Source organism: Daldinia caldariorum (genome assembly GCF_022478825.1).
Source record: "Daldinia caldariorum strain CBS 122874 unplaced genomic scaffold F4812scaffold_3, whole genome shotgun sequence".
Taxonomy (NCBI): Eukaryota; Fungi; Ascomycota; class Sordariomycetes; order Xylariales; family Hypoxylaceae; genus Daldinia; species Daldinia caldariorum.
Window position 1 is genome coordinate 1,441,974 of NW_025953039.1, and position 13,482 is coordinate 1,455,455.

Here is a 13,482-nt window from a genome sequence, read left to right on the forward strand (position 1 = left end):
GCATTGGTCTTGCCGATATCTTGTCGACTACAAAGCAGTCGTCGGATTAGCGGTCAAGGCTCCAAGGTGGTTGGAGGACCAGCGCCGAAGGGGGAGTGTTGTCGTCGAAAGGTGTACCTTACGAGGTCGGCGAAAGGGAAAAAAGAGCGAAAGACGGAAGAGGTAGGGTGGAGGGCGAAAGACAGGCAGGTCGAAGGGGTAAATGAGAAACTGATGAAGGAAACGTGAGAGGGAAAGTGTGGAAGAGGAGTCGTGGCTCGAGGTGCCAAGGCACTAAATCCCAGGGGTGGTGCCTCGTTATTGATCAGTCTGTTCATTGATCAGGGGAGACGGACCGGGGGGGCTAGAGAAGGGGGTGGAGCAAGATGGCTAATTACGCCGGTCTAGTACATAACTAGATTAGCGGCAGTGGGGAGTGATATTGGACCCTCTTCTTTGGGAAATAAGGCCAGGGCCAACCTTTTTTTTGGAGCTTTGACAGCCAGACAAGTGTGCTACCTTAGGTACTATGTAGTAATGTACTATGTAAAACATTTGTTTAAGGCGCTTCTTGCTCTGCTAGCTCCGCAGGTACATCAGAAGTCGGACATACTAAGGTTAGGTTCTATTGTTAGAACCAAAGACCAGTTATGAGGTAAGAAGAGAAACAGAGAGAGAGACACAATGAAGAAGGGAAATAAGAAATAAGACGAAAGAAAGCTGAATGGAATGCTAAAGCACATAAAAATCTTAGAGTCTTGCCACAAACAAATATGTCCATTTCAGCCCTTTCAACCCCTTTTCTTCTTCTTCTTCTTTTCTTCCCTTTTTTTTCTTCTTTAGGATCTTGTACCATCTCTACTAATGTTGTGCGACAAATATCATGGCGATGCTAATGCCTCGTGCGCAGCGGGTATATTTCGACTTGGCTCTCGCTGTCCAACTCCCGGCTTCCCAACATGTGCATGCGCACACATTTTGTGCAGATCAAATATATGAGATATATGCAGGTTGTGCAATAACAATGTCAAGGCTGCGACGTCCGGGCTTACAGACGGGCTGGATGAAAAGCAAAGCGGGCATGTGCTGTAGAGGTTCCCGCTGCACTCTGCTGCACAATGCAGGTTGATACATAGAGCAACTGGCGTGATTTACAGGTATGTAGAGGGGCAGCATGTAGGGGCTGGGGGGGTTCCACTAAGATGAAGTACCTGCAGATCCATCTTGAAAATACCTGGAATACTTGGAAGATGGCGGTACCTACCCGCAAAACGGAAGGTGACTAAGACAGCAATTGGTAGGAAAACAAGTTCTCTTAGTTAACTGACGCGTAATTAGATCAGGTTTCTTAATGCATCTAACCCCGGTCCGGTTCATGCATGCCTAATTGGTCCGATTATAGTCCTACATACTACCTAGTAGAAATAGCAGATACAGGTACCTCCTAGCAGAAAGTAGCGGTCGTTACCGTTATTTTACTCAAATCCAATTGGCTCCAATTGGCTCCAAAAAGCTGGCTGCGCCCTCATTGCGACCTCAAAGGCAATTTATTAATTTCCTTCAAAGTCTTGGACTTTGCTAATGTGCACCTATCGCACTATCGCACCACCACTTGGTGGGGATTGGTTGAGGTCTTCATTCAATTCATTTATTTGTTAATCCATACTTGCCGTGGCGTTGCGATAATATATTCCGTCATTGTTCAATGTTGCTTTCTCACCGGCCCTCCATCGTCTTTAGGTATTATCGGACGAGTAAATTAAAATCAACTGCCCGTCCGGCGAAGAGGGTGTACAATTGTAGTTTTGGGTACGATCAAATAACGTCAGCGGTGAAACGAGGAGGAAAAGGATGGAATTTGATTCCAATAGGTATTCCAATACTTTGGCTGTGAGCTTCGACTTCGGCTCAGGCTTGGTCTTAGACGTGGATGTGGGCTTGAGCACGGGATCTCTGTTATATAGTAAGTCAACACCTGAACCTGAACCTGAACCTGAGCCTGTTTCATCCGGTTGAAACTCCCTAACAGTAGATCCCAAATACCCCAGTATATCTGCAGTGGATAGATAAATCATGGCATCCTTTGAAGATGTATTGTTTCTTCATAATATATACGTTGTTTCACAGAGTCAAATGATTCCATTGGTACGATGGTCAGCTACTACTACATACCTACCATAGGTACCTAACAATAGCGAATTACGCCACTGCGGCATTGCGGCATGTCAACCCTTTTTCTTTTTCTTTTTTTTTCTTTTCGGATAACCCAGCCTTAAGGCTTTTAGGGCTTTACGGCATTTTTACTACCTTGTCCAGGTTCAATAATAAATAGGTACCTAATGTAGGTATCGTATGAGCCATAGAGTCGAGCAGTGGGAAATACCTAACGCAAAACCAGATTCTCGGGTTTAGGGCTCACCACTGTTTAAGATTCTAAAACAATTCCTACCTTCTGGAAAGGCCCAGTCAGTTTGTTTCGGGAAAGCTGAACACGCGGCTACCTCTCTTCCGCCAGCCCGCTTATTCCCTATTTCTGCATCCGTCGCTGACAATACTAGTTCTTCCCCCATCCTGTTACGTCGAGTGCTTCAAATCACAGTAAGGCCAGATCCAAGTCTACTACTCCCCAGCCAAAATGGGACAATGCTGTGTACAACTTTGGTCACTGTCCATCATATGTACAGCCCGGCGGACGTAGGACTGATATGTATGTAGCACAGCTACGTGGGAATACATATTGGACATGTTGGACATCTCACCTTGTGAATTTCCGCTCTGCATATTTTGTCCATCCTACCCAAGCCTATTTTGGCCTACTATGGTTAAGCCTACCCACTTGCTAGGTATCTACCTCTCATCTACTCATCGACTCCATAAACCACCCATGTTTATTTTCCGTCCGAGCCCATGGCGACTGATGATCTGAACACGAGAAAACACCTGGTTTTTAGCTCTCGCTTGGGGGGCATCCGCGGAACCAACTGTAGTGGATCGTGGTTTCATGGTCCGTGAACAACAAGACTATTGTCAGACTTAAAAATCGTAGATAAATCCGATCTCTCAACGATTTACGTCGTATTAACAGCAAACGCGAGATGGCATACCTACAGGTATCTAACCTAATACATACCTAATACATACCTAGTAGGTACATATATAGATAATGATATACATTTGTTACCAAGATGGACGCCTTCATAAGAACGGAGGAAGAATGCGATACAGAAAACGCCGTTGGTGTAGTTTGCGATATATAGCCCTGGGCAGCAAATAAAATGCAGTCCGGGACCCAGATCCGGAAGCTCGAATTTTCTCACCAATGATTTTTCAATAATCTGGGCGTGGCGTAAGGCGCCCATCCTATCGCCCACGCGGTTGGTACAATGTTCGTAGGTTAGGTACGTGTAAGTATATATATGTGTGTGTGTACCTGCGTCTCGTGTGCCCGCCATGCAGTTGGGATTCTCGTGGCTCTCCATCCTCCGAACGGGAGGTTTTACTTATCAATGTATTTATTGTATTATTGATCTCAGAATGTGCCGCGCAGGATTTATTTGGATCTGGTTCCTGACTATCGAAAAGCCCCAGCAGGGTTTCTTTATTACTATACCCATCGTAAAAATAGCCGATCTCACGCGATATTTAAGCTTCCATGAGATCTTCGTAGGCTCAGGTATAAGAGATCGACAATATCCCGTTTGAACCAAAGTCCTTTCCGACGAATACAATTTATTTCCGAAATATATCTCCAGAGTGTGTATTCGTCTCATTCTTTTTCGATGTGAGTTGTCCGTAGAAAGGCCAGACCGGGGGTATTTCACTACATAACCATTTTTATACGTACTTAGGTAGGTAGGTATATACCATAGTAACGATGGTAAAGGAGGGTGAGCAACATCGCCAGGCTGTGCTTCTCGGCATACTCGTAAGAAAAAGAAACAAATAGAAAACTATTGAACCTTTTGCAGTCTTGCTCGGATAAACCAGACGAAAAAACGCAGACGAGAAGGGCGCCATCGTCCACTCGTTCAGTCATCGAATTGCGTTAGTCCGCTGCAACTCTACTACATTAGCACCGCTCTTGTTCCTGACTAGGCCGAATCGTAATCTTACGCTTACATGGAGTTGGGAATTGGCGCATGCAAGGCGAACCCCCCAATCACATAAATTTTTTAACGCCAAGTTCTAACATCCGCCTGGAACAAGATCTATTGATATCCCTTAGGTACTACCTAGCCCCTTGCGGTCGTTGACGATTTCGACAAGTAGATTCGATCGCGGCTGTTTCGGCATGGCTGATCTCGAGAGCCATACAGTTTACATACCAGGTACCTAACCTGACCTAAGTTGTTTACTTTTACTTTTTTTTTCTCCCGGCATTTCTCTTCTCTTCGCCCGATAAATCGTCGATACAAAGCCTTCCAATAGACTACCTAACCTAAGGTAACCCCCAATGTTGTCATCCTCTCATAGACGCGTGCCGTTACCGCACTGCGCCCGAAGCTGACATCTTACAATAGCCTGACGTTTATAGTCCCTTAAAGCCCTCTGACAATATTTAACCATAAATAGTAAAGCACGTTTTGGGGGCAAATATGCCTAACTTACACATTTACAATAAGGTACCTAGGTAGGTACGTATACGTACCTATCCAACTACTTATAACAGCTAATAAACCTGATCCCGTGTGGTCGCCGTGTAGTTACACTCGAGATGATTGTGATGATTGCCTTTACGTCTGTTACGCTATGTAAGCTATCTATAATAATAGTCAAACTTGATTAGAAGTATGAAAACATACAAATTGTACATAGTGTAGCAGTTCCATTTGCTTGTTTGTTTCGTATAGCACAATAGGCAACCTAAGATTGTTTAGAGCTGAACCTGTGTGAGCCAATGTATACACGTTACTGCAAAATAGATCGTCAACCACAAGCCAGAGAAGAGGGAGCAAGGAGAGATAGAAGACTTTCGGGTCCAGTAGATATCCATAGTATAACTGATGATATGAAATACATACTACATCAGATTCCAATCAAATAGACATTCAATGAACGATCACGCATTATACTCAGCTGTGCTGTCTTCTCAAATTGAAATAATGCATGAATAACTTCTGTAATTGCCCAAGCATTCGTACCCCTCTGTGTGGCTCATTTACCCCGGGGTCATCGTGAGCTCAGTTAGGCAACATGTGTAGTTTAAAACTCTTGGAATACAAACAGATAAAATGATAGTTGGTACCAATTAGTATTAAAGTCCCCCAACTCTGCCTATGCGAGGTTATCGTGAGGCAGGTGATGTGAATCAACTCAGCATGAGGAATAAATGTGAAACTTCACATAATCTTCGCCTGGGCACTAGGGATCTATTTCCTCAATATGATAAGATTGTTGTTTGAAATGTATTAAACAAGTCAGCCGTGAGTCTGAAATCAACATATAATTGAACCCAACTAGTATTATGTTGCCAAACTCAAGGCCGTAGCCTGAGAAGCTACCTAAGATGAGATTATTCCGCGGCAACAAAGGACGCGAAGAATTTCGTCTCTGTGTCTAGAAAATAATGTAACATCCAAGATGACAACGCTGCCGATCCTGGGCTATAACTAGTACGCACAAGGGAGTTGTAACGAAGTTAGGGCTTAAGCGTACTATAACTCCCGGGGCTTGGATGAGTTCTCATGGCAAGACTGTACACCATTATAACCCAGCCCCTATTCTTCGTGGAAAAGAGTACATGTGGCACATAGCCCGTGCCAAGTAATAGATACTATCCTTCCTGAAGTCGATAGGTAAGCTTCTCATTCACTCTTAATTTCTGACTCGTACGGGTGGGAATTTCACAACGGCAGCGGCGTTTACTGATGGTAACCCGACTTCAACCGACTTACATTATAGGTGGCAATACTACTCACTGTTGTTGCATTGTATATATATATCTCAGTGAATGACAGGTCCGATGCTCAGGCAGGGCTCCGTTTCTCTCTATCATGCAGTTTTGAGGGCCTTGGGTATCCTGCATAGTCGACCACTACTAAAGCAGTGCTAATGGCATACAGACAGACGGGGTATCTTGGGCTCTTCTGTCGAGGTGCATAACCAGCGGAGATTGCCCCTAAACAGGTACAGTATACCGCTCAAGCAACATTACCCCGTCGAAGATACTTCGTATGCACGGCAATATAGGTTAGGCATGGATCCAGAGCTCCAATGTAGGTAATCGCGTCTTCTTGATATATCAGACTTCCTATAAACTGCCTTGAGACAGCCTTTGGCTAGTCTGGATATTGAATGGAGCACATGCTAAAATTTACTAGATCCTATCCACATCGTACCCGTTCCTTGGGGATGGAGTTTATCGCCAATAAGCCAGGAATGGTGCCATTAGAATCGCGGTTAACTTCCCATGACGTATAATACTTGGCAATTCAGGTGCTGAAGGAGTCGAATAGGTGAAAACCGGGATTTAGTTCTCGCATTAGAGCTCTTTGGTCGCCCATCCCTAGAAGCATACCGTATGTAAACCAAGAAATATTCGTACGGCCCAAGGGTTGCTCTAACGATGGGGCAAAACGAGTCATCGCATATATGCCCCCTTTTAGGTCGCTATGCAGCTCTTGACTGGCGCACTAATAGAAGGAAGTTATGTATACTAGTAGAGTCTAGGGCTCTAAGGCCAATGCTGAAGTGAAGGCTGTGGTCAAACTCTCACCAATGCATCCTACCTTCAATTTTAATGCACGAGTGAGCTACCTATTCCGGTGGACTAGGTTAATTCAACATGAGTTCCTTCTATAATCATCTTAACGCGAATCGGGAAGTACGCTTGTCATCCCGACTAATCATGCCCGGAAGTAGAGTAGTTGTCGGTTATCGTCGTGATTTATTCTCCAGCTCCAATAGGTACTGATAGGGAAAGGCTGAAAAACTGATCAAGAGGATTAATCATTTTGCCTCTGACATCATTTTGTTAGCAGGATATGCAATACCCTAGGCTGCGGCTGTGCCTGTGGGCCAATGCCCGGTCTTGATTTAAGCTCTAAGTTGACTAGGGTGAGAATCTGAGGCGCCGTCAAGGGCTGCGATCTGGATTTCACCCTGTTATCTAGCTAGGTACCTAAGGTATGTATGACCTTCTTACATCGGGAGTCTTGTCGGAAATGCACACAGCCGAGACTTACAGGCAGTGGTGGCAAGAGGTTAGAGCCGCGCAGCCCCTGATCTTGTTTAACATTTCGCGTAACTGTATCAACCTGATCGCTGGGCATCCCACTTAATGAGGTTACTTTTGATCTCTTCTGATCTGTTTACCCAGAGCAGACCTCCATATTGTCCTAGCAAACATCTAATTGATAGCATAATTCATGCAACCCTCTAAGATGGGTGGCGTAACGATGAGAATGTATGTTGGAATGGGGAATATTGCTTGTTGCTACTTATTCGCTTAACGAGACTACTTCCGCTCTATACATTTATCGCCCAATGGGTCTCTCGGGTAGCGTTCGTGCGCAGGCCGAAGGAAGAAGAACATAAGTGCTGATGATGTCAGAAGACCCTTGCCTAACCATCGAGCATTGGAAGTGCCTTCTTTCAAAGTGACGTAGCTGTTATGAAGTGAAGACCTATTCGGGCGGTCAGGTCCAGTGGCGTCCTTCTACAATGCAGCCGCTGGTGTGGTGATTATGTGATCGTGTCGGTTCCTCGCAGAGTGCTTCTGCCATTTTCTTAGCTCTACCCTTATTTTTATCCTCTCAATTGCTGCCCCGCGAGTTGTGGGATGGTAGCACATGGGATGTCAAGCAGATTGAGATGTGACAGATTCCTATATCCCTTGCGTCAGTTGCTCTATCTTATTCGCTGCCCCAGCCATGGGTCCTAGATCGGCAATTGATAATTATAAAAGAGAACGGATGGAAGGTTTTCCGTCGCCGAGATAACAAAGTCCCAGTGTCTTGGAGGCGGTCAAGTTGACTATGCGCGAAATAGATACAAAAATTTCTTGGTAGAACCTATAACAGTCGCGGTGTAGTGGGTAGGTGGACGGATAGGCGGGGTGAGAATGCGATTCCGTGTCGCTGTTGCGACTGCTGCCACCATTCGTGGAGTGCCCCCCGCGTAGATCTCAGTAGCTCTCAGTGGCTCTCTCCTTGCTGCCCATGCTATATCGCACATGCGCACATGGACGACAGGCCCAATCACGCCGAGAGATATCGCAAACCTATCCGAAAGCGTGCTGGGAGGCGCCATGACGGCTAGGGTGCATCTGCAGATCGTCCGCCTTAGCACCGTTTGGTATTGGTAGAGCAGGGTGGACGTATAGCTGAAGACTGACGTCTTGTTGCATTCGCCAACGAAAGAGAATGAGACAAAAGACCCCTCCAAAATCTCGTTTCAATGATTGCCTTCCACATCCCGAGGCATTTTTAGAGGATATATTAGATTGGCTTTAGCTCCTTATCTTGATACTAGGTAGCAGACCGAGGCTACTTTGCATATGCCAGATGGAGGTGGAGGAGTGGCGATAACATGGACCTTTCATTAGCGACATGTTTAGATACATGTTTAGAGGGGTTGCCAAGATGCCTTGAGATGCCTTGAGATGGCTTAGAGTGCCTTACGGTGCCTGAAGATGATGCCTTGCGAAGCGGCTGGCGGACCACAGTGACACAAGAGGCTGCAGAGGAGGTTATCAGCTGATCCAGCACGAGCCTAAACCGCGAATTGCGAATTGCAAATTAAGACGAAACCAGACATGGATATTTCCCCGGTTCCAAGTTGCAGGAAAGGAGGCGCATTGTAAACGTCAGATTTCCCCGAGTAAAGCAACACTACGACTTGCAGTTGTGATCGTCGCCACACCGAGGGTCCCTGCTGCTGCTGCTACCACTGCTGCTGCAGCAGTGAACGAGCAGACAAGCTGACAAGTCATAAGCCTTGAAGGCATCGTATACTGTATGATTTGGATGGTTCCATGCACGGGTCGTATCCGAGCCAGGGCCATCAGACGAGACGAGATGGTTCGGGTATATCGCTATAAACCTGAGAACGTGTTAGGTTAGGTACCTAGGCAGGCAGAGGGCAGAACCTTAGGGCAGAAGAGCAGGAGAGCAGAAGGACAGAGGCCGTGCAGTGCAGGCTTGCAGCAGCATGAGCTTGTAAGAGAGAAGGTGGTAGGAATGCAAGCGGCCTGCAAGGATCTGTATTGTATAAGCGATCGGCCAACCATTGAACCCCACGGATAGCCCCGCACCCCGAACCCCAAGATCTTCAGAAGTTGTTCTTTCCCTTTGACTACCTTTTTAGCTATTTCTGTACGGAATTCGTAGACAACCCAGGCAAGCCCAGACAGGACAAGCCGAGGGAGCGCCACTGCCACTGACTCGGTTACGTCCGTACTTTTTTCTTCTTCGGACTTTCCGACGAATCAGTGTCCAACCTTAACATATGCATACCGCATTTTCGATGAAGAAATAGAAAGCTATAAAACTGTCTGATATATGTCCAATATAAAACACACGATATGGCTACCTATCTGAGATAGCGTCGTTAACGAAACCGCGCGTATTTTATTACATCAGTTAATAAGATAAAAAAAAGAAAAAAGACAAATCAGATAAACCACATACCTTGCCCAGATACATACGTTGGGTAGTAATGAGATTAGTTTGTTCTAGTTGCATGGCTAGATACTTTTCTATCTAGGTACCCTTATGTAGGTACCTAATGTATAATGAAGCTATAGACGGAAACAGACACCTAAAAAAATGGGGTTCTAATGTTAAACCATTCCTTGTTCATGTACGCAGCAGACACATGCTAACAGCATTCCGTGAGAGGTGCAACAAGCAAATAGTTGATACCTACCTCCTATAAAATACCTGCAGGTATGAGTTAGATTATGTGTACATGTAGGAAGCAGCGTTCGGCTCTCTGAAATGGTTCTAGCTTCCAGCTAGATAAAAAAAAATAGACGCTGCTAATGTATGAGGTAAAGTGAACAGTTCATACGTGTAAGCAGCTTCCCATACGCATGATGCCTTGGGTAGGTAAAAAAGGTACTTAGATAGGTGTGTATTGTACTTGGCGCTTGTTAGGCTGGCCCTAGGTCTAGCAGGTGCCCGTTTATGTACCTCAGATATGCAGTGTATTAAATACGAAAAAAGTGCGGTTGTCATGTTGATTGACGTAAGGTTCCATCACAGTATGCGTGGGCGTGTACTTTGTGACTTCCTATGTGCTTTGTCGGAAAGAATTCATTAAAAGGGGGACAAACTTAGCCTAGGGGAAACCTTATTCGCCCGTGCATTCGGGTTTGTTCCTGCCTGTCATACGTTGTTGTAGATCGGGTACCTGGCAACTGGCAACCTACACCAACAAATCTAAGCACCTCCCTAGCACTTACATACTTGGTGTACTATTTAGAGCTTAGAAAAATATGGAAGCTGGAAGCTGGGAGCTGGAGACTTTGGAAAGACCTACATATTTTGGTGAGGGTCAGGGTAACAATGCAATAACGCTAGCTTACACTATGTGAGTTAAATACAGGTAAATACACATTTTATGTACGTATTTTGGATCACAAGGTACATGTACATACATACCCGTGGACATTTGCGTACCTACCTACCTAAGGTACATAACTTATGTATATTGGAGCCCTACATTAGGTAGGTATTAAGGTACTACTTGATGGGCCCTATTACGTGCTTCATCCATGAAGCTCAGGCGCTCAAGAAAAATATTCGTCTTCGTCCTCCCCCGTTTTGACTATTTAAGGTTGACTACCTCCTTTCTTCACCACCCTCCGAGTCTTTCCTGTTTGACGTAATCCATTCAAAGTCAACTCTTCTTTATTTGTGGTCTACCCAGGCACTCTATACCAAGGTGAGTAAGGGTCGTCCTTGAGCCCCTCCTATTCTTTTGCCTATCTTCACCAAACCACACCGCAATATAACACAATACACACAATACACCACGCACTATCATTGTTATCATTCTTTCAGCCGCTTGGGTACCCACGTTTATGTTTCTCCGCAGTGATTAAAAAGAAAAAGACGCTAAAACATTTCCATCGTAGCTTCGTCAACTCACCAGAGTAATTGACGGAAAAAAAAAATTTGGAAGGGAAGAGAAAAAAAAAGTTCTCCAGCACATTTTCTTTCCAAACCACAAAACAAATCATCACCATGGGCGTCACAAAGACCGTCATCCAAGAGGGCACCGGAGCTCAGCCTACTCCCGGCCAGACTGTTACCATCGAGTACACTGGTTGGCTCAAGGATACCTCCAAGCCAAACAACAAGGGCACTCAGTAAGTACAGCAAGCAGTTGTGGCCAATATCTCCTCAATGCCCCGCTACTTGACATATTTGAATGCTGGCTTGGCATTGACGTCAAGGATAGTCGGAGGCTCATAAACACTTGACTGACTTGTGGATTAGGTTCGACTCTTCGGTTGGCCGAGGTGACTTTGTCACAAAAATCGGTGTCGGCCAGGTTATCAAGGGTATGCTGTTCTCTTCAGCTTTTGTTTCTTTTGAACGTTGATATTGATGTTGTATCATATTAGGTTGGGACGAGGGTGTTCCCCAGATGAAGGTTGGCGAGAAAGCAACGCTCGACATCACCAGGTACGTATTTGCCTCCCTTCTTGACCGATATTTAGTATTCGGATTGGCTAATATCATTTTAGTGACTATGGTTATGGAGCCAGGTAAGCTCTCCCTGCCTCTTCCTTGGCTAAATATTATATTTTTGTGGAAGACTGTTATTACCTACTCTACCTGTTCCCCTCCTGGACTTCCAACAGTACACTCATTAAGAGACGCGGGGCTGACGAATCGCTCAGAGGCTTCACTGGCCACATTCCCCCCAACGCTGACTTGATCTTGTAAGTGTCATAAGTTAAAGCGTACGTGCTGTACGAGATCATGTTCAATACTAAACTATGCTTTCCAGCGATGTTCATCTGAAGAAGGTCCAGTAAATCGCTCTTCGGGATGGATAAAACCATTATTAGGATGGGCTTCTAGTCCACGCAATCTGCTAATGGGTACGGGATAGAACGGGAGGTTCTCGCTTCAACTTGGTTTCCTTTTTTTCTCTGCTGCATGCAGCATGGGCCAGGGCGGCTTCTGTGTGAGAGGCTAGAATCAGACAATCGTTGACCACTGAAATCCTCTGCTCGCTTGTGCTCTGATTTCGTGATACCGCGCCGAATGTCTGGGACTCGCAGATGGGCCAAAAATACCTTTGCTATCTCCCAGACGCAACTGCATCAAATGATCACAAATCCCCTCTAAAGGCACCCATCTAAACCTGTACTAGCCCGAATCGAGGCCACCCGCCGAATCTTGGTTTCACAGCAGACGGGCGGTTGCAATGAGAGTTCGACTTTGTGGCCGAACCTAGTATGTTGCGCGAACAAGATATGAGTTCAGCGCACTCAGCTACCTATTTCTACCTAGGTACCTTCGGTAGGTAGGTAAAGATCTAACGCGCTTCACGTGAAGAGCTTCTGAGGTGCCCGGAATTCACAATACATAAACGCGAAATGTCGTATGTCTAATCATCTGATTTAACATAACCATATAATACAGATTGACCGTCTCGCTTAGAGAGCTTGTCGTAGAGGTGAGGTCGCGCGCGGTCAGTTACACAATCTGAGACAGTCTGTCGACAAAATCTATCAAAGAGAATGCGATCGGCCGACGTTGGTGTCCGCCGTTGTAACACGGTGGCCGCTTCCAGCCGCTTCCATCGCACGGCGAATCAGGTAATTAAAGGAAAGATTAGGCTCGCGGGTTTTGTTGCTATTGCGATGTGATAGGACGTAAGATTAATTACGGGATAAGAGGAAAAGCATAAACTTCTCCATCTCTTTTTGAGAAATATTCCTTGAGAATATTCTAGTTTAACCTGTCTAAGATCTCTCCCCCCCTAAAAAAAGAAAAGTGATAACTGAATTGCATAGACCGGTAGGGCCGGTCTGGAGATAGCCATGAGCCGGTAGGTTGGAAGAATTACTTACCATTTTAGGCGGCAAGTTACATTGGCTATCACACCATGCTATCTATATTATTATCAAACCTAGTCTTTCTTTCTTAAAGCCGACGAGATACATCTTTACTAGAAATTCGATAGTCGGGAGTCCATGTCTAAGACCAACAGCACCCATCCATCCATCCATCCATTCATCCCTACCTGACCTACCTCTTCTACCTACCTACCTACAATTTCTTGTTGCGGCCTTAATACTTTCCAAGAGCGGAAGAAAAAAAAAGAGGGGAAGCACCTTTACGTTGCTCATCGAGTCTCGAATAATCAGAAATTCGACTCTACTTACTCACGCACTCACATACCGATGTAACCCTGCGCTTCAACATGGTGGTGTGAAGTATATATATAAGGTAGGTAGGTACCTTATAGAAAAAAAGTTACGCCCGAACTTACTTCACGGCGTAAACTAAGGGTATCCGTTAAAAGAAAAACCTGGTTAAG

The 13,482-nt window shown here is 45.4% G+C and overlaps 1 protein-coding gene across 1 annotated transcript; it reads left to right on the forward strand.

Annotated features, from left to right (window-relative positions):
- Nucleotides 1–11,168: 11,168 nt before the first annotated feature.
- F4812DRAFT_456653 (FK506-binding protein 1B) lies at nucleotides 11,169–11,968 on the forward strand (the record flags this gene model as incomplete). Its single annotated transcript, XM_047937025.1, has 6 exons — nucleotides 11,169–11,293; nucleotides 11,424–11,488; nucleotides 11,552–11,612; nucleotides 11,675–11,695; nucleotides 11,831–11,872; nucleotides 11,941–11,968. 6 exons carry the CDS (start codon nucleotides 11,169–11,171, stop codon nucleotides 11,966–11,968), a joined length of 342 nt encoding a protein of 113 aa, XP_047792958.1.
- Nucleotides 11,969–13,482: the final 1,514 nt, after the last annotated feature.